We start from the raw sequence: 21,497 nt of genomic DNA, 5'->3' as shown, positions 1-21,497 counted from the left end.
TAATGATTTATGTGAGGCCGCCCTTTTAATCCTCACAAATATACAAAATATGTGTGTAATTTGCAATTACTGCCCTTTGGCATGAACTCTCCTCACTTTACAGGTGAATAAATCACTCAGAGTTTATCCACCCTGTTTGTAAGAGACTTAAGATTTGAACTTAACTGGCAGATTCCCAAGCCTCAGGGCTATACTTAAAAAGATGAGCAGACGTAGCCTAGAAAAGGTATGAGTATGAGGGAGGGGGTGGGGGTGGGAAGTAAGCATTCCCAGGAAAGGCAGTAATAAGAGCAAAAGCAAGCAGCACACAAAGGCCCAGCTCATAAAAGGAATTCAGTCTCACTGGGTCTTCATTTCTTCACAAACTACATAAAGGCAGAAGGAAGGCAATTCACATTTGTTAGGCCCCTCTTTATGCAAGCCATTTTGCTAACTGCTTTCCATATATAATTTCCTAAATCCTCACAGCAACCTAGGAGTCGGCAAGAGGACTCTATTTTATAGATACAATGACTTTCCTCCACCAGATCCTTCTACAACACTGATGGTCCCTCATGGGTCCTGCTAAGTGAGATTTATGTCATTTGCAGCCCTCAAACACAGCTCCATGCTCAAGAAGTGTTAATTTCTCCTCTCCTTTCAGCTACTTCTATTTCCTAGAAATAAGTACACTAGAATGTTCTATCCTGGAACTCAGAGGTCTGGAGGGGAAAAAAAAAAACAAAACAGATCAAGGTCCATATACTACTGGAAAACTGTTTCCCACACAAGTCATACTGTACCTCCTTATTGATACTTTTCTTAATTATCACTAGAAAAAGGACAAAATGGTAGCTAGTGCAGTTAGAAAGTAGGAAGCTTTCTACAGTTTTGCATTTTAAGTGTATAGTTTGATGCGTTTTGAATACAGTATACCCCTGTGAACCCACCACCAAAATCAAGATTTAATATTTTGATTACTCCAGGAAGTTCCCTCATATCCTTTGAAAGCGATCCCCACTCTAGCCCCCAACACCCTCAGGCAACCACTAATCTACTTTATTACTATGTTACTGTGGATTAATTACATCTGTCCTAGACAGTCATATACGTGGAATCCTACAGTATATATTCTTTTGTCTAGGGCTTCTTTTACTCAGCATAATGTTTTTGAGATTCATCCAAGCTGTATCAACACAGTTTGTTCATTTTTATTGTTGAGTTGCATTCTGTTGTTTAAATATATCAAAATTTGTTTATTCACTCATCTGGTGATGAATATTTTGTTTGTTCTAGTTTGGTCTATTGTGAATAAAAGATGCTATGAATATTTGTGCATAAGTCTTTATGTGGACAAATGTATTCATTTCTCCTATGTCAATACTGAGATATGGAGTTGATGGATTGGTTGTATGTTTTAATTTTAAGAGAAACTACCAAACTCTCTTTCAAAGTGGTTGTCCCTTTCCCTGGCTGCTTTTTTTTTTTTTTTTTTTAAAGATTTTATTTATTAATTTGACGGAGAGAGACACAGTGAGAGAGGAAACACAAGCAGGAGGAGAGGGAGAAGCAGGCCTCCCGCCGAGCAGGGAGCCCAATGCGGGGCTTGATCCCAGGACCCTGGGATCACGACCTGAGCCGAAGGCAGACGCTTAACGACTGAGCCACCCAGGCGCCCCTCCCTGGCTGCTTTTAAGAAACTTGCTTTATCACTATTTTCAGCAACTTCACTTTTTTTTTTTTTTTTTTGCTTTTTGGTTTTTTTACAGCTTTATTAGTATATAATTTTCTCTTTAAGATTTATTTACTTACTTGAGAGAGAGAGAACAAGCCCAGGAGGGGCAGAGGGTGAGAGAGAGAGAATCTCAAGCAGACTCCCTACTGAGCTCGGAGCCTGAAACGGGGCTCAATCCCACCCATGACCCTGAGATCATGACCGGAGCTGAAACCAAGAATCGGACGCTTAACTGACTGAGCCACCCAGGCACCCCTATTGGTATATAATTTTCACACAATAAACCCCATATACTTAAAGTGTATCATTTGACGAATATGTATATGTGATCATCACCACAATCAAGATTATAAACATATTACCCCCAAAAGTTTTCTTATGCCCCTCTAATTCTTCCCTTCCCCCCTTCCCTCACTCCCCAGGCAACCACTGGTTTGCACTTCATCACTACAGATCAGTTTGTAATTTCTAGAATTATATAAATAGAAGCACACAGGGGGCGCCTGGGTGGCTCAGTCAGTTAAGCATCTGTCTTCAACTCGGGTCATGATCCTAGGGTCCTGGGATGGAGCCCTCCATCGGGCTCCGTGCTCACAGCAAGGAGTCTGCTTGTCCCTCTGCAGCCCCCCACCCCTTGTGCTCTCTCCCTCCCTCTCTCTCTCAAATAAATAAAATCTTAAAAAACAGTACAAACTATTTCCATCTATATAAAATAGAGAAAGTAACAACAAATCTATAGTGATAGAAAGTACACTAGTGGTTGCCTGAGGGTCTAAGGAGAAATGGAACATCAGAAGCGCAAGGGTACTTCTGGGGTGGTGGAAATGTTCTATCTTAATTATGGTACTAGAAGCATGCATGGATTTATCAAACATCAAACATCAAACCTTCCGCTAAAGTGGCTGTATTTTATGGTATATAACTTATGCCTCAATAAAGTTTATTAAGAAAAAAAAAAAAAAGCTGAAAAAGCCAGAGGACAGAAAAATGGAGAACACAGGGCTGTGGACCACGTCCATTCAGCCACGGTATGTTAATGGTGACAGGTATGAGGAGGGAGGGCTGAGGAGGAGTCAGGTGGGCTGACGGAATCAACTGGCCAGCTTAGGAGCCACTGTAGATTAGGTGATACATTGCTAAAATTGGTTTTTTTTTCAAACACTATAAAAAATATGCATAACATAAAATTTACCATTTTAACTGTTTTTAAGCATACAGTTCTCGCAGTAAATACATTCATGTTATGCAACCACCACCATCAGGGTTGTTAAGGTGTCGGTTTTGCTTTAATTGATCTGTAGATCGAAGGCCATCCCACTGAAAATCCCAATAACCTTTTTTTGTAGAATTGACAAATTATATCTAAAATATACATGGAAATGCCAAAGGACCTAGAACAGCCAAAAACAGCTTTGAAGAAAAACAAAGTTGGGGCACTTAGACTACCTGATTTCCAGATTTACTATAAAGCTATCACTGTGATAATCGGTAGTGTTGTGTTGGTGTGAAGTTAAACATAATAGATCGAACAGAAAAGAATTCAGAAATAGGTATTTACCTATATAGTCAGTTGATTTCTGACAAAGATTCCAAGGTAGTTCGATAGAGGAAGAATAACTTGTCAACAAATGTTGTAACAGTTGTACATCCATTTGCCCAAAAATGAACCCTTACTCTTATCTCATACCACAAAGAAAAATGAACTCTCAGGGGATCACAGGTCTAACTGTATGAATTAAAGCTGTAAAACTTCTGAATGAAAACATAGACTATCTTAGTGACCTCTGCTTCAGCAAAGAGTTTTTAAATGGGACACAAAAGGCACAACAAAGTCTAAAGGAAAAAAAAAATCAAGAAATTGAACTTCATCTAAATAAAAAACATTTGCTTTTCAAAAGATACAAAAATGAAAAGGCAAGCCACAGACTAAGAGAAAATATTGGCAAGACATTTATCTGTCAAGTAGCACTGTCTAGAATATATAAAGACCTCTTAAAAATCAATAATAAAAAGATAACCCAATTGGGAAAATGGGTAAACTTTTGAACAGATGCCTTACTAATGAAGATATATGGGTGGCATATAAGCACACGAAAAGACATTGAACATTATTAGTCATTAGGGAGATGTAAATTCAGATCACAATGAGATATCCCTCCACACCTACTGGAATGTCGAGAGACTGCATGTCAGCAGAGCATGCAACTCTTGATCTCAGGGTCTTGAGTTCAAGGCCCATGCTGGACGTAAAGCTTACTTCAAAACTAAATAACTAACTAGTCAAAGACTTGTTATAAAGATTAAAAACACTATTCAATGGCTTTTATACTGAAACAAACACAAAAGAGAATGCAACAACTTTTCAATTTCAGCTAAAATTCAAAACATAATAACTAGCAAGTAACTTCTTACCTCTGTGCATTATCTTGTGCTTCTCCCTCAGGTATGTCAGACCTTTTATTACCTAGAGGAAAGACAATGTCACAAGATGGGAAACTGAAACGATGGTGGTTAGTCAGCCTCTGTATTCTAAAATGATCTAGAAAATATTTCATCTAACATCACAAATATGCCTTCTTCCCTTATTTTTTATTTGATTTTTAACCTGTCTTAGCAAGAAACCATCTTTTTTTACATAGTATAGAGTTACTTTAAGCAACATTGATTACTGCAAGTTTAGACAACTTTAAAAACCCCTGTGCTTGAATTCGTTTTCTAAAGCTGCAATATAAAAAGAGGCTTTCTCACGCCACAAATGGGAATTCTTTTGGACACCCTATCCTATTTCTGCAGACACAGATTTTAATATAAAAAAAGTCACTTTTCTAGTTCTGACGAGAAAGAGAGAATATTGTATCTAGAATCTAGACACGGAAAATTCTAGTGCGAAGACCCTACTTTTCTTATAAACCTTCCCTTGATTGACTTAATTATCTTCCTCCCTTGTCCATTTCCTGCCAACTCATCAACTTCTCAATGAGGGGGCTTGGAAGAAAAATTGCACAATATACTCACAGCAATGCTAACTTTTCCTAAAATTTGTTCAGGAATTCTTCCAGCTTTCTTCAGGACTTGATCCAAGGAACCACCATCCTAAGAAAAAGAAAACCAGCCCATTTAGTGACAGTGTTTCTAACTATTCTTTCAAGTGTTAAACTTCAGCAGGGAAGCGTATCTCATGCGTGGCAAATCCTCCTGGAAGGGTACCGTTTGATTTGTTCCAGACCTGAAAGACAGAAATGCAAAACATTGTGGGAGGGATGAAATAACCAAAAACTCAAATCATATGAATAACTGTTAAATGAACTACCAATTCAGGGATCAAAAAAAGCTTTGTTGGGGCACTTGGCTGACTCGGTCGGTAGAAGACATGACTCTTGATCTTGGAGTTGTGAGTTCGAGCCCCACATTGGGTGCAAACATTACTTAAAAATACAATCTTTAAAAAAAAGGTTTGTGCTGAACTGACAGAACAGTATATGGTTAAGACCAGAGGCTCTAGAGGCAAACTGTCTAAATTCACATCCCACCAACTCTGCCGCTCACTATCAAGGGAACTTTGACCATGTTACTCACAACCTGTAAAATGGGGGTGATATTTTAAGGCTACTATAATAATCATAGGGCTACTATAAGTATTAAACACGCTAATACATATAAAGCACTCAGGACAACGTCTAGCCCATAGTAAATGCTCGCTAAATGTCAGCCATTTTATCACCAGCATATAAGTCACAACTTGTATTTGGTATTATCCTAAAAAATCATAGTTAATAAAATCAAAAGAAAAAATGTCACAGAAAGCAATAATTCATTCCACAAATCCTACCAAGTGTCATGAAGTGTGTTAGGTTCTATGGAGGAAAGAGATACAAAAAAAGACCTAGTTCCCATCCTCAATAAATGTGCAGGGGCGCCTGGGTGGTTCAGTTGGTTAAGCGTCTGCCTTCAGCTCAGGTCATGATCCCAGGTCCTGGGATTGAGCCCCACGTCGGGCTCCCTGCTCAGTGGGGAGTCTGCTTCGTCTCCTTCTGCTCCTCTGCCCCTTTTCCCCACCCTCCCTCCCCCCACTCATGCTCTCTCACTCTCTCTCAAATAAATAAAATCTTTTAAAAAATAAATGTACAAACTAGGAGGATAAATATACAATTCCTAATATAACAAAACAGAATAAATTCTTAAGAAAAGTGTTACACATGCAGAAGAGAGAAGTAATTCTGACTTCACTTTTAAAATGGCATTTCTTGGCTAAAATTAACAAGTCAGGAAACAACAGATGTTGGCAAGCATGGCAGAGAAAGGGGAACCCCTCTACACTGTTGGTGGGAATATAAACTGGTGTAGCCACTCTGGAAAACAGTATGGAGGTTCCTCAAAAAGTAAAAAATAGAGCTACCCTATGACCTAGCAATTGCACTACTAGGTGTTTATCCAAAGGATACAAACAAGGTGATTCAAAGGGGCACATGCACCCCAATGTTTATAGCAGCAATGTCCACAACAGCCAAAACATGGAAAGAGCCCAGATGTCCATCGACAGATGAATGGATAAAGAAGACACGTGTGTGTGTGCGGAATATTACGCAGCCATCAAAAATAATGAACTCATGCCATTTGCAATGACATGGATGAAACTAGAGGATATTATGCTAAACGAAATAAATCAGTCGGAGAAGGACAAATACCGTATGATTTCACTCATGTGTGGAATTTAAGAAACAAAAATGATGAACAGGGGCACCTGGGTGGCTCAGTTGGTTAAGCAGCTGCCTGCAGCTCAGGTCATGATCCCAGGGTCCCTGGGATCAAGCCCCGCATCGGGCTCCCTGCTCGGCGGGGAGCCTGCTTCTCCCTCTCCCTCTGCCTGCCTGCCTACTTGTTCTCTCTATCTCTCTGTCAAATAAATAAATTAAAAAATCTTAAAAAAAAAAAAAAAATGATGAACATAGGGGAAGGGAAGGAAAAATAAATTAAGACAGAAACAGAGAGAGAGACAAACCGTAAGGGATTCTTAACTATAGGAAACAAACTGAGGGTTGCTGGAGGGGAGGTGAGTGGGAGGATGAGGTAACTGGGTGATGGGCATTAAGGAGGGCACTTGATGCAGTGAGCACCGGGTGTTATATGCAACTAATAAATCTCTAAATTCTACCTCTGAAACTAGTAATATGCTAAATGTTAATTAAATTGAATTTAAATTATAAATTTTTTAAAAAAGAGACAAGAAGGGGTGCCTGGGTGGCTCAGTTGGTTGGGCATCTGCCTTCAGCTCAGGTCATGGTCCCGGAGTCCCAGGATTGAGTCCCGTGTTGGGCTCCCTGCTCAGTGGGGAGTCTGCTTCTCCCGCTGCCCTTCACCCTGCTTGTGCTCTCTCTCGCTCACTCTCTCTCTCAAATAAATAAATTAAATACTAAAAAACAAAAACGAAAGGGAAGAAAAAGGCATTTGAGAGGCGCTTGGGTGGCTCAGTCGGTTACAGGTCCAACTATTGATTTCGGCTCAGGTCATGATCTCACAGGTCGTAAGATGGAGCCCTACATCGGGCTCCACGCTCAGTGGGGAGTCTGCTTGAGATTCTCTCCCTCTGCCCCTTCCCCCCACTCAAATAAATAAAATCTTAAAAAAAAAAAAAAAGAAGAAGAAGATGAAATTTGAGTTGAAGTCTTACTCAAAAAAATGAATGTGATTTCTATACCTGGAATGGCGGAGGAAGAACAAGTATTTCAATTAGATCAAAAGCAGAGAAACCTCAGACTGCTTAGTCCTCCTGGGAGGACATGTGGTTCACTCCCCTGTGGGTGCATGAAGAAATGCAGGGATGGGTCAGGCCAGGAACGACTATCTGTGACCAGGTCATGGAGCCCCACCGAAAAAACAAGACATGCCTTTGTGATGGAGATGGAAGGCTGCCTGCTTTCAGATGAAAACCACAGCAGCTGAGAGAAAGAGCAGGGAGAGCATGAAGGAGCTGATGAGCAGGAGGTGACACGGCCTGACCCTGGACTGAGGTGGTGGAAAGTTAGAATATGAGACACGACACGCATGGGGTATGAAGCCAGCCTCTGTCAGGCTCACACGCCAGGGCCTTCCCATTCACGGATTCTACATTGTAACCTAAGATTTTGAAGAAAAGCTTCACTCAGGGAACCCTGATGTAGTGAGGCAGGACCAGGTTCATATCCTTCTGGCTTCAAGGGCTGCCAATTACCAACCATAATTTAAAAACACCCTCAGAAGTAGAGACAATTCCTGCAAACTTAGACTGATTTTTCAAGATTTATTTATTTTGAGAGAGCGAGCACGCATGCACACATGAGCACATGCAAACAGGGCGAGGGGTAGAGGGAGAGAGAAACCCAAGCAGATGCCCTGCTGAGTGCAGATCCCAATGCGGGGCTTGATCTCATGACCCTGAGATCACGACCTGAGCTGAAATCAAGAGTTGGATGTTCAACTGACTGCGCCACCCAAGCGCCCCATTTTTTTTGTTTAAAGATTTACTTATTTGAGAGAGAGAGAGAGAGTTAGACTGATTTTTAAAGTATCTCATCTACACTGAGCAGTTACCAATGTCATTTATCATTTATTAATCACCTCTGTGAAAGGCATAGGGATAGGTGAGAAACTAGGGATGGAAAAAAACCTATAAATAAGAAAAAAACACAATGAGGCAAGGCAAGGAACAAACAGTTGAATGAGGAGAACAGACATCACTCCACGTGCTCGGAGGAGGAAGTGGCTAAGTGAAGAGCTGGCAGCAGGAGGGACATGGAAACCGCACCTGAGGTGGCAAGATGTGGCCAAGCAGAGAGACATCTCTGTACACTTCCTGCCTCCAAAACCACCAGCCTCAATGACACAGTCGACGAGCGTAAGGTCACAGAACAAGGCACAACATGATAAACAGAAGGACAGAACATATTCCCACTTTTTTTTTATAAATGATTTTTTTTTAAGATTTTACTTATTTGTCAGAAAGAGGGAGAGAGTCCAGGCACAAAGCAGCAGGAGCGGCTCAGGGAAAAGCAGGCTCCGCGCTGAGCAGGGAGCCCGACGAGGAACTCGATCCCAGGACCCCGGGATCATGACCTGAGCTGAAGGCAGACGTTTAACTGACTGAGCCACCCAGGTGTCCCATATTCACACTTTTATAGACATAAAAAAGTGTGTACACACACAAAACCAGAACATGCAAAATGTTACCAATGGTTATTTCCAGTCTAGGTAGTAAGACGATGAGGGATTTTTGTCGCAAGATAGTTTCTTCTTTGTGCTTTCCTATTGTTTATAAATTTTCCACAATGAATAAATGTTTTACCTTTTTAAATTATTGAACTCCTTTATGAAAGTGGAGAATTAAATCTGCAAATCAATTAACAGTATTTACTAAATGTCCAGTTTGTGCAACAGCAGTCTAAGATAGATACAACACTGCTTTCTTTCTAGAGAAGGTGAGAAAATAAGTAAGATTCATTCAGGGATACAGACCCCTCAGGAAATGTCTCCTAAAACAATGTTAAAAATAGATTATCCACTTAAAAATCCTATGCTTATGGAAAGGAACATTTGGACCAATCACTCTCTGTCACAGTCACCTCTGGATCACAGATGCGGAGGGAAAGAAAGCAGTACAAGTGTGAATTCTCAAATGCACACTAGTACCCCTGAACATGTTTGTCTTCTAATCAGAATTAATGGGGGGTGGGTCAGTCAACCAAAGAGCACGATGGAAGATCCTGAAATTCAACCTAAAACTGCCTATGTGCCAGAATTCCCACACAGACATGAGAGTGGAATCATTAATCTAGAACCAAACAAAACTCCCCTGTAAACCCATTTATTCTCCAAGAGTCCTTGAAAGAGCCCTACCCAAGCTGTGATCCAGGCTGAGTTTTGAGTCACCTGTGAGCCTGGCCACCTTCACAATGCCGCAAGCCCCTGGTGGCCAAATCAGGACATCAGAGCCCAGGTAACCACACCCAAGTCAGCAGGCTTCTAGAAACATGATAGCACCTCTCAATTTCCTTTACCAATGGGAAGAGGGACTCCAGTGCAGAAAGTTTCCAAGCCATTTCTCTTTTGCTTCCAGTTGGATATGGTTTCAGATCCTTTGTTTGATCAGCTTTGCCTAATTATCAGGGAGGACTATGCAGTTAAAACTAGGTAACAAAGCAACTGTCAAAATCTGACTCAAATGAGGCAGAAATGCTAACTTTGGTTCTCAGGTTCCACAGCCTAGGACAGAGGGCAGCCTGGCTCCCACTTTCCCTGGAGGTTGGGGGTAAATATTCCTATTAAAAAGGAAGAGAGGGGCGCCTGGGTGGCTCAGTCATTAAGCGTCTACCTTCGGCTCAGGTCATGATCCCAGGGTCCTGGGATAGAGTCCCTCATCGGGCTCCCTGCTCAGCAGGAAGCCTGCTTCGCCCTCTCCCACTCCCCCTGCTTGTGTTCCTGCTCTTGCTGTTTCTCTGTCAGATAAATAAAATCTTTAAAAAATAAAAATAAAAATAAAAAGGAAGAGAGGCGCCTGGGTGGCTCAGTCGCTAAGCGTCTGCCTTCGGCTCAGGTCATGATCCCAGGGTCCTGGGATCGAGCCCCGAATCGGGCTCCCTGCTTAGCGGGAAGTCTGCTTCTCCCTTTCCCACTCCCCCTGCTTATGTTCCCTCTTACCATGTCTCTCTCTGTCAAATAAATAAATAAAATTAAAAAAAAAAAAAAGAAACCTTGGCTCTCTTTCCTCTCACCTCCTTCCCAGCTATAAGCAGAGTTACAGTGTGAGCAATGGGATTATTAGCAAGATTTACGAAGCATGAACCACAGTCAGAATTACCCAGAGCTGCCTACAACACCTTACAACCTTTTAATTTCACTTCACTGTTGCCAAGGACTTGCCTTCCTTGACTAAAGCTGCTGAAATTATGCTTATTTTTAGAAGCCAATTATTAAGTAAATCAATGGTGCTTTTGTGAAGGTTTTCTATAGAAGAGACAAATGCTTTATGGAAAAAAAAAAAAAGAGAGAGAGAGAGCTCAAAAGCTTTTACTCCTGCATGAGAACCATCCATCCTGAATCCTCAGTTCCCTGGTTGCTCAGCTACCACCTGAGCAGGAATCTATTGCCCCCAAGGCAGGAGCATTCCTATCCTGATCAGGGGGTATCTGTTTACCCCTCGGGTCTCAAAAAATCCAGACTGGGCAGTGCAAGCGCAGCTTCTTTCTAGCAAAGGTCAGCCCTTGGCTGAGTGCTTTAGAAGATGGGGCCCAATGGATGCCAGTGACACAAATCCGTTTTAAAATGCATCTAAGAAATGATGTGAGCAAGGAAGGGATAGATGGGCAATATGTGGTAAAGCAAATATGGCAAAGCAGTAACTGGGTGGTGGGTTTACAGGGTATATTACACCTTGCTGTGTTTGAAATTGTCTTAATAAAGTGTTGGGGGAAAATGTTAGTGACAAAGAACACACAGAGACAGTGACATAGACAGAAGCCAAGAACCTCTGAAGTTGAGATGTGGCTGATGAACAGAGCTCTACACGACTACACCTTTGAAATGTGGAAGCTGAGACAAAATAGAAATCCCCAAAGAGAAGTGGCTGCTAGCAGTCAGAGAGCTTTCCTGTCAGAGGAGGCCAGGACAGGAGCTCTCCTGCGGGAAGGCCTGCTCAGGGACGAAGAAGGGGTTAAGAGGGTCCAGGGCTAGAGCAGAAAGCTACTCTGGAGCGTGGCTGCTTGGACTTGAGGCCACAACAGCTTCACTACATGGTCCTGTCTCTGGTAGCTCTGAGCCTCTCCACTAGTATCAACAGACTGTTCCAGCGCTCTCGGGGCCTGTGGACGCCTGGGAACAGAAAACCCTAGGCCTCACTCTCTCCCACTGCGCTGCAGGCCTGACCATGCCCTCCCCATCTGGGCCTCCTTCATTCAGTCCCTCAACACATTTCACCCAACAGGTGCCAGACACTGTGCTTGGCCCTCAAAAGATTTTGACCCTCCCAGCTTCTGAAAGCCAATTTTCGAGGCTCAGGCTCCCCAGGGTAACTCCAGAGATATCTTCTGCTTATGTGGGAGGACCTTGCCCTGCCCACAGAGCCAAATCCATGAGAGGAAAACTGACCTGCAGATACTGGAAATGGGCTGAGAGAATGGGAAACCAACCCTTGTCATGTCCTGAGTCCTCTTGTCCTCCTGGAGGGAAAGGTTGGGTGGGAAGGACAGAGCAAGAGGCACAAAGGTTGTGATCAATATCTATGAATCCAAAGTGAATAAAGGATTCCAGAATGAGGAAGCCTCACTACAGGTGCATTTAAGGCAAATAAAAAGACTGAACTCCAAATGGCAAGAGGTGACATAAGGCTAATAGAACAGGTTCCAGCAAGTTCTGAATGAACAAAAAGGCCACTGGCTATCAATGTTTGGGGCCTATTCCTCACCTCTGAAGCAAGCAGCCTGGAGTTCAACCATGCTCACCCTACACACAGCATCCTGGTTCCTCTAACAAAGGGGGAACACCGAGTGACACAGAACGTGGAAGTAATTCAGGAAATTACCTGATGGGTCAGAAGACAGCAGGCATGAGATGACACAGAGCCAGTGCTCAGAAGCCCTCACCTAAGAAGGCCCTAGAGCACAGCCATCCAGCCTGTGACCAGCTCTGGGGAGCAGAGAGGCCGCTCACAGGGTCTCCATCCCCCCAGCAGCTCCTGTGGCACCCTTCACATTACAGGCACTCCATACAAGTAAGTGTTTGTGAAGCCGGACCCATGCTAACTAGTGTAAACCCTGACTGGCTGCAAGTGCCAAAAACAGAAGAGCCCCCAGAGAAGAGCTGGTCCAAACATTTCTCGGCACAATGAGAAAATCCTGAGAGCGTGAAATTTAAAGAAAGCAGACCTGGTTAGAGACACTAGTTAGAATTAAGCTCTCTGACATTTACTGGCTATAGAACTCAGACTAATTACTAAGCCTCTCGAGGCCTTGTTCCACCTTGGGGAGGGTGGTCCACACTGTGTCTCACAGGAGAGGGCTGATGTGATTAATAACTTACATAACATGGAAAGGACTCACCAAGTGGTGCAAAATGGGAAAGCTAGTTACTATTATGTCTAGCCATGCCGCCACCCGCCTTCCATTATTGTGGCAACACCTGGGAGGAAAAAGGCTCCTCTGGCCTTTCCCATCACCGGTTTCTCACCATTACCTCCAGCCTCTTCCCCTTCTAGTTTTCAAGGACCTCTACTGCCAGTTACATATCTTCATGCCAAAACTCTGAGCTAGAGCTAGAAAACCAACCATCAACAGCACCAGGAGACCAAGAAACCCAAAGCATAAGGAATAGCCCGCTCCCCCTGCACTGCACCCCACCAAAGGGAGGCTAAGACCCAAGGAGAAAATATCAGCACCCCAAGGCTGAGGGAGGACCAAACCAGAAATGTTCACAGGCCACCCAGAGGCTGCTTCACTCCTGTTCAAGCAAGAAGAACAAGAGCTTTCTCAGTAACTTTCAGGCACGCAGAAGACATTCCAGGTTCTACGTTCCATATGGCACCACACCAGTCAGCAGATGCCTACGAGAGTGTGCACGGCACTTCCTGATCGTTAACCATGAAGAGAAGTTCAAAATAATGGGGCACCGGCAAGGGACAAACCTCCCGGGGAGGGTGCTCCTGGAGTTCATTACGACCAGGCACCGGGGCTCATTTCCAGAGGTCAGGGCAGATCCAGGGTCAGGAAGGAAGTGGAGCTGCTGAGGGACACTCTGCCGGCCCGAGGACTGAAAGCACGGCAGTCAGAAGCGCGCAGACTCAGTCCCGTCAGCTCTTGTCTCCGAGCCGTCGGCTCCATCGAGAATGAAGCAAGCGCTACTGTTCGCGGAAGACAGGCTGGAGTCAGTGCGCCAAGACTCCGTTACTTTCACTAATCTACAAGGAGGTAGGCAGAGTAATGGCCGTTTTACAAAACGAGGAAACAGAATCAGAAAGACACTTGCCCCAGGTCCTGACGAGAAGGTGACAGTCCATAAACAAATCATTATTGAGCACCTGCTGTGTGCCAGGGCTATTCTGGGCTTTGGAGACACAGTGGCAAACAAGACAGTGTCTACTTGGATTTTTGTGGGGAAGGGAGATATGAATAAACATATCGGATTCCAAAGTCCCCTGTTGCCTCATGGGGACAGGAAAAAATAGCGATCACGAAGCCAGCCTCTCTCTCTGAAATTCTGGCATCAAGGATGGAAACAGAGCCCCAATCACTATCCAGTAGATTCAACAAAGTACAGGCACTGGGGTCCAACAGCCTCGGTTTAAATTCTACTGATTCTGCTAACTAGCTGCATGACCTTGGGCAAGTCATTCATTTCTCTGAGCCTCAGTCTCCTCATTTGTAAAATGCAGATGATCTACCCATCCAATGAGGTGTTGAGAAAATGCAATAAAATATTAATCTGCGATGGATAGTACGTGATATGATATACACCCAACACAATAGTCCATATTAGTATTGCTAGCATTATTATTGTTGTGGACGCCGTTACTGTTACAGTTAGGCACTGGCAAGAGGAGGAAGGGACTCCAGGCAGCTAATGGTACAAAGAGTGGCAGCTCACATCCACACAATTAGCCCGTAAGTGCCCCCTTACTTGCCCTCTCTGATGTGCATCAGGTGGCATTACTTCTCTGTATGCCCAAAGAACCCCTCCAGACTGTCCTTCAAGCAGATCACAGACTCTGAAGACAGGGGTGTCTCATCTCATAACCCCAGAACCGGGTACCTAGCACACAACACTGCACATCATAAATGGATTTTAACTATACTAACCAGATTTCACCCATATCTAAACCTTGGGGACAAGAAAATTGGGAGATGTGCTCTAGGCCTACCTACCAGGGATACCCGGTTGCTGCCACCTCTCTTTGAAGAGAGGAGGGGACCTAGGAAAGAGGCCTGTGGTCTTTCGGTTACTCCAGGTTGTACAGTCAGGCTTCCCACATGCCCAAGACAGGGATGTGGATCCAGGGAGGAACAGGGAGGCAGCTGGGTGCCTCCCAAAGCAAAGACGAGCCCAGAGCCCTCCAACTCCGAGGCCGTTGCCCCAGAGGCTGACAGGCTGCCACATACCATGTGCTCCATGCAGATACTGATCTCGCCATCGCTGTAGAACGCACCATAGAAGCCCACGATGTAGGGGGAGTTGCACTCATGTAGAACCTGCAGCTCCCGTATGATCTGGTTCCGGATTGCAGGTTTGATCTCCAGGTGAATTAGCTGGGGAAAGAAAGGTGGGGGGAAGAGAGGCTTTAAAAATATATGGATGCATGGAGGGACGGATGGAAGCACTCTTCAATGCTTAAGCTCTTAACGGTAGGAAGAGAGAACACAGGCAAGTTTCTGCCCGACCAAAGCACTCGGTGCCAACCTATCAAGGCAGGTGTTGGTACTGGGGGAGCTGTAACCAGGGGAGGGCGGCTGCTCCTAGACCCCAGAGTGAGGAACGGGGGCTCACCCCTCCCAAGAACAAAGCTGAATGGAGGGTTTCCTCCCAAAGGATTTGTGAAGCTGAGAGAGGAGGGAAAAGTAGCCTTGAAGACCTGGCTGCCACCCGAGGGCTGTGGGGGTGGAAGGGTATGAGGAACTGGTTATGTGGACCTGAGCTGCCCAGGAGACTGCCCCTTGACCTCTGGAGCCTAAGGTGGTGGAGATTCAGCCGGGGCCTCAGGTGCCACCTTATGTGCCCCTCACGCTGTCGCTGGTTTCACCCAGGAAGACAGGTGACAGACACATCTGCCATATGAAACAGCTACTAAGGGTGCCTGGGTGGCTCAGTTGGTTGAGCGACTGCCTTCGGCTCAGGTCATGATCCTGGAGTCCCGGGATCGAGTCCCGCATCTGGCTCCCTGCTCGGCAGAGAGTCTGCTTCTCCCTCTGACCCTCCCCCCTTTCATGCGCTCTCTCTCTCTCAAATAAATAAATCTTAAAAAAGAACAAAGAAACAGCTACTGAGTAATTCTAAGCTGCTAGCAAGGGTCACAGACAATGAGTGCCAGAGGACATGGGAGCAGTGCTTACCGCCGTGGGCACTGTTTGAGAAGAGGGAAGGGGCGGTCAAGCAAACGGATACGGACGGGCTTAAAGACGGTGTGCCAGGAAGCACGGAAGAGCCCAGCCTTGCCACAGCAGGGGCCGTGTCCGGAAAGAGGAGGACCCTGGGTTAACAGGAAGTCCAGCTCCAACACCGCCGGCCACGGTGGGGAGCAGAGATGTCCACACTGCAGGGGGATGCAGGCGAAGCGCCCGCAGGGCCGGAGCGCAGGCAAACCACTCGAAACCAGTGTTTGGTGCATCGCCGGGGCTGCCTAAATGAAAGCGGCTTCTCCTGCTCCGGATAATGGCAAACAGGCACCCTTGCATTCTTTCCAGAGCACGCAGAAAGCTAAGGAAGGTCACTTGCCTTTCTTTTCCAGTCTGGGGGTGGGGATAAATACACTAACACACCATCAGGGTGTTTATCCTATAATCTGACAGGTAACAGGAGCTCAAAATTCAAACCGCACAAAAAGGGACTGAGTGAAAAGTCAGTCTTCCTCCCACAGGCCCCAGGCCCCAGATCTTCCAAGAGATAATCCAATTACCTATTCACCAAGGCCAACAAAGGCCAACCTGATTCAGGCTCTTTTTTTTTTTTGAGTGGCCTCACCTTTCTGGCCATGACCAGGCCGGAGGGCTTGTGCGAGACCTTGAACACCACACCACCGTTGCCGGCGCCCAGCTCACTGATCTTCTCGAAGTCGTCATCCTTCAATTCCCCGACCTTCTGCTTCTGGGTGAGAAAGGCCTCAAGGCGCTTCCGCTGCTGCTCATCAAGCTCCAACTCCTCCAGCTTCTTCTGCAAGGCCTCCAGGTTGGTCCTGTCCCAAAGGGAGAGCACAAGTCACAACCAGCATCAGAGGGGTCCCCCCAGAGGAGCATCTGTGTGGTGGAGAGTTCCAGCTCCAGGGCCGGACCAGAGAACCAGCACAGGGGTTCCTGGAGAGGGTTCCACGCTCTGCCGCCTTCACTACGCAACCCGACCCCCCTCCCCGCTGACATCCTTCTCCTCTCCAGACCTCGGTTTCCTCATTTGTCAAATGAGGGAATTAGGTCTCACTATGCTGCAAGTCTACAGAAGGAACCAAAGAATCTGCTAAAATCCAGAATGAGCCACCTTCGTTTGCTTTAAAACCCCAGTTCCAAAAGACCCACTAGTATTGGATTTATTAAGTTAACACCGTACACAAAATAAAATCTATTTCCTAAAACCACTAAACTGAAATCAAACCAAACCATCAAAACAGGCTCTAACAGGCTCTAAACTGAATGCTAACAGCAAAAACTCTTCTAATGTCATCAGGTCAGGAACCAGGTTAATCAAAATATTTTTGCATAATATATATAAATGTGGATTTATTCACCCATCTTCTAACGTAGGTAGGGCAAGGCCCTCTCTTTGAGTAAAATTCCACTGGTAAGAGCCCCACACCATCCTCGTGACATGAACCAGAACATGATACACTATCATTTCCAATGCCTGATTCTTTAAAGTGGAGTAAAAATGTAGATACAGAATATCAACATAGAATTTTAAGAGTTTTAGGATTTTCCCCAATCTTAATGCTCACCTAATTTTATAGTAATGTTTTAGTGAGTTGGACTTACTGAGTCTTTCCATGGCTTTTAATTAGCGTTCAAAGGGGGGGGACCCCACTTCATTTGCAGGCATATTTCACCAGTTTATCTGATATTTAAGTACCTTACTTAATTACAATAGCAGCCACAACCATACAAATGACTCTGGGAACAAAGTGGCTCTTGGTAAGCACATAATTCAGCCAGTGGGTGCCGAGGCGAGTGGGCAGGGCAGAGAGCAGCCTGTGAGCTGTGCATTAGGCACGCTTGTGGGCAGTACTGAGTTTACAGAGGACGGAAAAACATTCATTATTCCTGGGAGTTCGTTAAGGGGACGGTGGTAAGGAGAGCTTCCACTGCGTTTCATGTGATTTTAGTCCTAGTTTAAACAAACAACTCGGGCGGCAGGACAGAGCATCATTACACATCAGAAGGCTGGTGCCCACCCCCTAACATACACGCCATTTCTGAGCTTGACGTGTAAAAGCAAGCATAATCTTCCACTTTTCATTCACCCTCTATTCCAACTCTCAAGAAGGCAGGGAGATCCAGACCTCCCACCTCCCCGGTCTATGGGAAGCTCCAACATACCTTACAAATAACAGCATAAGGGCCACAGAGGACACCAGGCTGTTTTCACCAAGTCTCCTCACTGGGTAGCTCTCGGGGAAGGAAGGCTGGTGGTATGGACTGAGTTGTGTCTCCCTCAAATTCATATGTTGAAGGCCTAACCCCAAATGTATGTATGTTTAGAGACAGGACTTTCAAGAGCTTAAGGTTAAATAAGGTCATATGGGTAGAGTCCTAATCAGATAGGACTGGTGGCCATAAGAAGAGAGATAGCCTTCCTGCCTCTGGGCACACGCCAAAGAAGGTGGTGTGAGGACACCAAGAGAAGGCAGCTAGCTGTCTGCAGGCCAGGAAGAGAGGCCTCACCAGAACCCAACCATGCCGGGACCCTCATCTTGGGCTTCAAGCCTCCAGGACCATGAGAAAATACCTTTCTGTTGTTTAAGCCAACCAGTCTATGACATTTTGTTATGCAGCCTGAACAGACTAAGACGCCTGGTAATATTCTCATTCTGCTGAAAGGCTCAACTAAGTCTCACAGCTGCCCCGGTCTCTCAGGTGTAGGGGCCCAGAACAAGCATGGCTGGGAGGGCACAGCCACCTTCAGGTTTCCTGACTCTCAGGAACCCATCAATGACCACCTTCAGGTTTCCTGACTCTCAGGAACCAGCAATAACAACCTGTCATTTGGAGAGACCTGTCAAACGCAGACAGACCCCATAGCTAAAATTTCGATGAGGTTCCAGCTGCCTGTAGGGCTCAGCAGTCCACTCCAAGGGCTTCTGTCAAACACGCACTCATGCTGAGCAGGTAGGAGGGAGGGGGCAGGACTGAATGGAAGGAAGTCATTCTCCTCACAGCACCATGTACTGTTTTACACTTGCTAATGCATTTAATCCACATCAGATAGCAAACTCAAGCACAGATGGGTGAAGTGACTTCTCCAAGATCACACAGCTAGTAAGCAACAGAGCAAGGATGGAAACCTGGGCAGAGAGAATCTCTGTTTTTAACCATAATGCTATACTACCTCTTCAAAAAGTTCAATACTTTCAAGGGAGGCAACGTGCAGACACGGGTAAGATCCTAGTGCAGGGCATTTGCCATAGCAGGGCTCAATTGTACATGAAGATGGGGTACCTCCACAAAGAGCACTTTGCGCCAGATGCAATCCAGCCTGCCCTCCATCTCAAGCTCAACGTTGCCTTGCAAGTAACACTGGCCACAAGAAACCCCATCCAGCTGGCAAAGAAAAAGAAGAAATGCTGACTCTGCTCATTTTCCCAGCTCTCTGTAGAAATAAGTAATTCTCCCACCTTCAGGAAGAAAAACTCAGTATGGGCTTCCTCCCTCCTCGACCACCTATGATTGACCGTCTAACCGCCCACCCCCACCAGCTAAGGAGCTGGCTCCTGATCTGTCCTTCCAAAAGGCTAAGCCACAGAGGAACACAGCACAGACTCTACGCTGTGGTGCCCTGACTCTCCTGATGACTGGGGGTGGGGCAGTGCTGCCAAGCTGACAAGTCAGTAGTAATCAGGAACCCCGGATTCTCACCCCAAAGCAGTCAACAGCTAGCTGTGCGACCACAGACTGCTCACTGAACTGTGGCACATCTCCGTTTTTCTCTTCTGTCAAATGGAGGCACGACGCCATGCTTACTTCCTTCACCAGGGGAGGGCCAGAACAGAAAACCAAGGGGAAGGAACAATGGAATTCTGACACGCTTCTACACTAGTGTCAGGTCAGGTGCGGGCAGGCTGAAGGACGAGTAGGAGCTGCCAAGGCAGCAAGAGTGGGATCCAGAAGTTACTGCCTTTCCTGTAACAACTCTTAAAACCCTTGAAAAGTTTAAGAACTGTTGCAGAGAATGAAAGACAAAGGATTTTATCTGAAGGTAAAAGGAAAATCCTGGCATCTAAACAGCTTTCAGTACTCATTAAGAAGAAATCAATCAATAACGCAGCAGTGTTTAGTACTGCTTCCTCCTGTATGGGGGGTCAATGATGTTCAACAAGGCTCATTCCTGCCCCACCCGACCCCAAGGTGAAATGCTTCCAGCAAAGAAAATAGGAAGAGAGGGGCCTGTCACTCCTCAACCACACCACAAGTCTCCAAATCTCAGAGGACCAGGACCTGTCTCCTGCACAATCTTTGGCTTTAACTGACATCAGCAAAATCAGGACTATGGATCGGGAAAGGACTCTGGAGCCCAGAACAATAAATCACACACACACACACACACACACACACACACACACACACCTCTCTGGGGACCAGCTGTGAATGTCTGTCTCCCATCACCCCATGCACCACAGCAGAGAGAATAAAACTCATGGCAATATGAATTCTGCACCCTGGCTGTCTTACAGTAAACACAAGTTCATCAAGATACAAGAAGATTATAGGTTTGAAATGGGAATGCAGAGAAGAGCAAGGAAAGTGGAGAAAAACAAGGGTTGTCATTTGTGTTCTGAAAACACGAGGGCGGCACAATGAAGTGGGTGGAGAAAGGATGATCCTATGGGCAAGAACATCTCCCTCCCTCTCCCTCATCCCACCCATCCGCTAAGCCTAATACACGGCCACAACTGGAATCTTGCATCTGTGGCTCGGGGGCTTAAATCAGGGAGCAGTGTAAAACGTGGTACAGGGAGGGACCTGCAAGACCCATTTTACAGGTGAGGAAACGGAGGTCCACAGAGGACAAAGTCACACAGCTTACTGGCGGGCCAGCTCTCCCAACTCCTAGAACAGAGCTCCTCAAGGTCCCACACTACCATCTCCAACCCTGATGGTCACTGAAATGGGAAGCTGACCTAAAGGAATGATTTAAGGGGGAGGGAGGTGACGTCTAGACAAAGGAAAGGGGGCTTCCAACTGCCACACACCAAACAGAAATGAGCCACAGCAGCATGCAAACACCAGCCAGTGGTCTGTCACCGGCCTGAGCCTTGCTCTAGCCCGGGTGGCAGGCCCTGCCAGGAAGAAGCACAGAGGGAAGAGCAGAGGATGACAATCACCGTGCTGGAGCAGAGAAAAGATCCCAGTGCAGGCAGGCGGGTGTCCTCGGAGAGCTCAGGGAGTTGGGAAGTTCTCTCTCCCCTATGACATTTGGAAGGTAAGAATGCTACTGGGGCTGGGAAGGAAGAGAACAGGCAGAAGACCCAAGCCAAGGGCAAACAGCATCAAGAGACTGACTGCAACCCCTCCTTCCTCACGCTCTGTCACCCTCTCATCTGTGAGATCTTGGGCAAGCTACCACTCTTTCTGGTACTCAGTTTCCACACCCAGTTAAAAAAAAAGTACAGGAGGAGGAGGAGAGAAGGGAGGGGACAGCTGTCTAGGTGTCTCTGAGATCCAAGCTTGTGTCAATGCGACAACCAGCTGAGGAGGTAGAGAGTAAGACTGAGTGTGCGTTCTGGTTGAAAAGCTGAAGATTTTCAAGAGAAGGGAAATGTGAAGGGGAAAAAAGAAAAGAACTGCCTTTAGGGTTCTCTACAGAGTCAAACCATGGACAGGGGGGATGTGGGAGTTACAAAGAGTATGAG

The 21,497-nt window shown here is 45.7% G+C and overlaps 1 protein-coding gene across 1 annotated transcript in view; it reads right to left on the bottom strand.

The window, feature by feature from the left end:
* The window catches only part of MAP2K1 (mitogen-activated protein kinase kinase 1), an 80,949-nt gene that overhangs the window by 25,024 nt on the left and 34,428 nt on the right, over window positions 1-21,497 (bottom strand). Inside the window, exons 2-5 of the mRNA XM_006729635.3 lie at window positions 16,409-16,619; window positions 14,833-14,979; window positions 4,730-4,807; window positions 4,127-4,178 (exon numbers count right to left, since the gene is read on the bottom strand). Coding sequence (XP_006729698.1) covers window positions 4,127-4,178; window positions 4,730-4,807; window positions 14,833-14,979; window positions 16,409-16,619 — 488 coding nt within the window. The remainder of the gene's footprint in view (window positions 1-4,126; window positions 4,179-4,729; window positions 4,808-14,832; window positions 14,980-16,408; window positions 16,620-21,497) is intronic.

Source organism: Leptonychotes weddellii, chromosome 9 (genome assembly GCF_054177405.1).
Source record: "Leptonychotes weddellii isolate Sample4059 chromosome 9, ASM5417740v2, whole genome shotgun sequence".
Taxonomy (NCBI): Eukaryota; Metazoa; Chordata; class Mammalia; order Carnivora; family Phocidae; genus Leptonychotes; species Leptonychotes weddellii.
The sequence above is the reverse complement of the archived record's forward strand: the minus strand, read 5'-3'. Positions and strand labels throughout refer to the sequence as shown.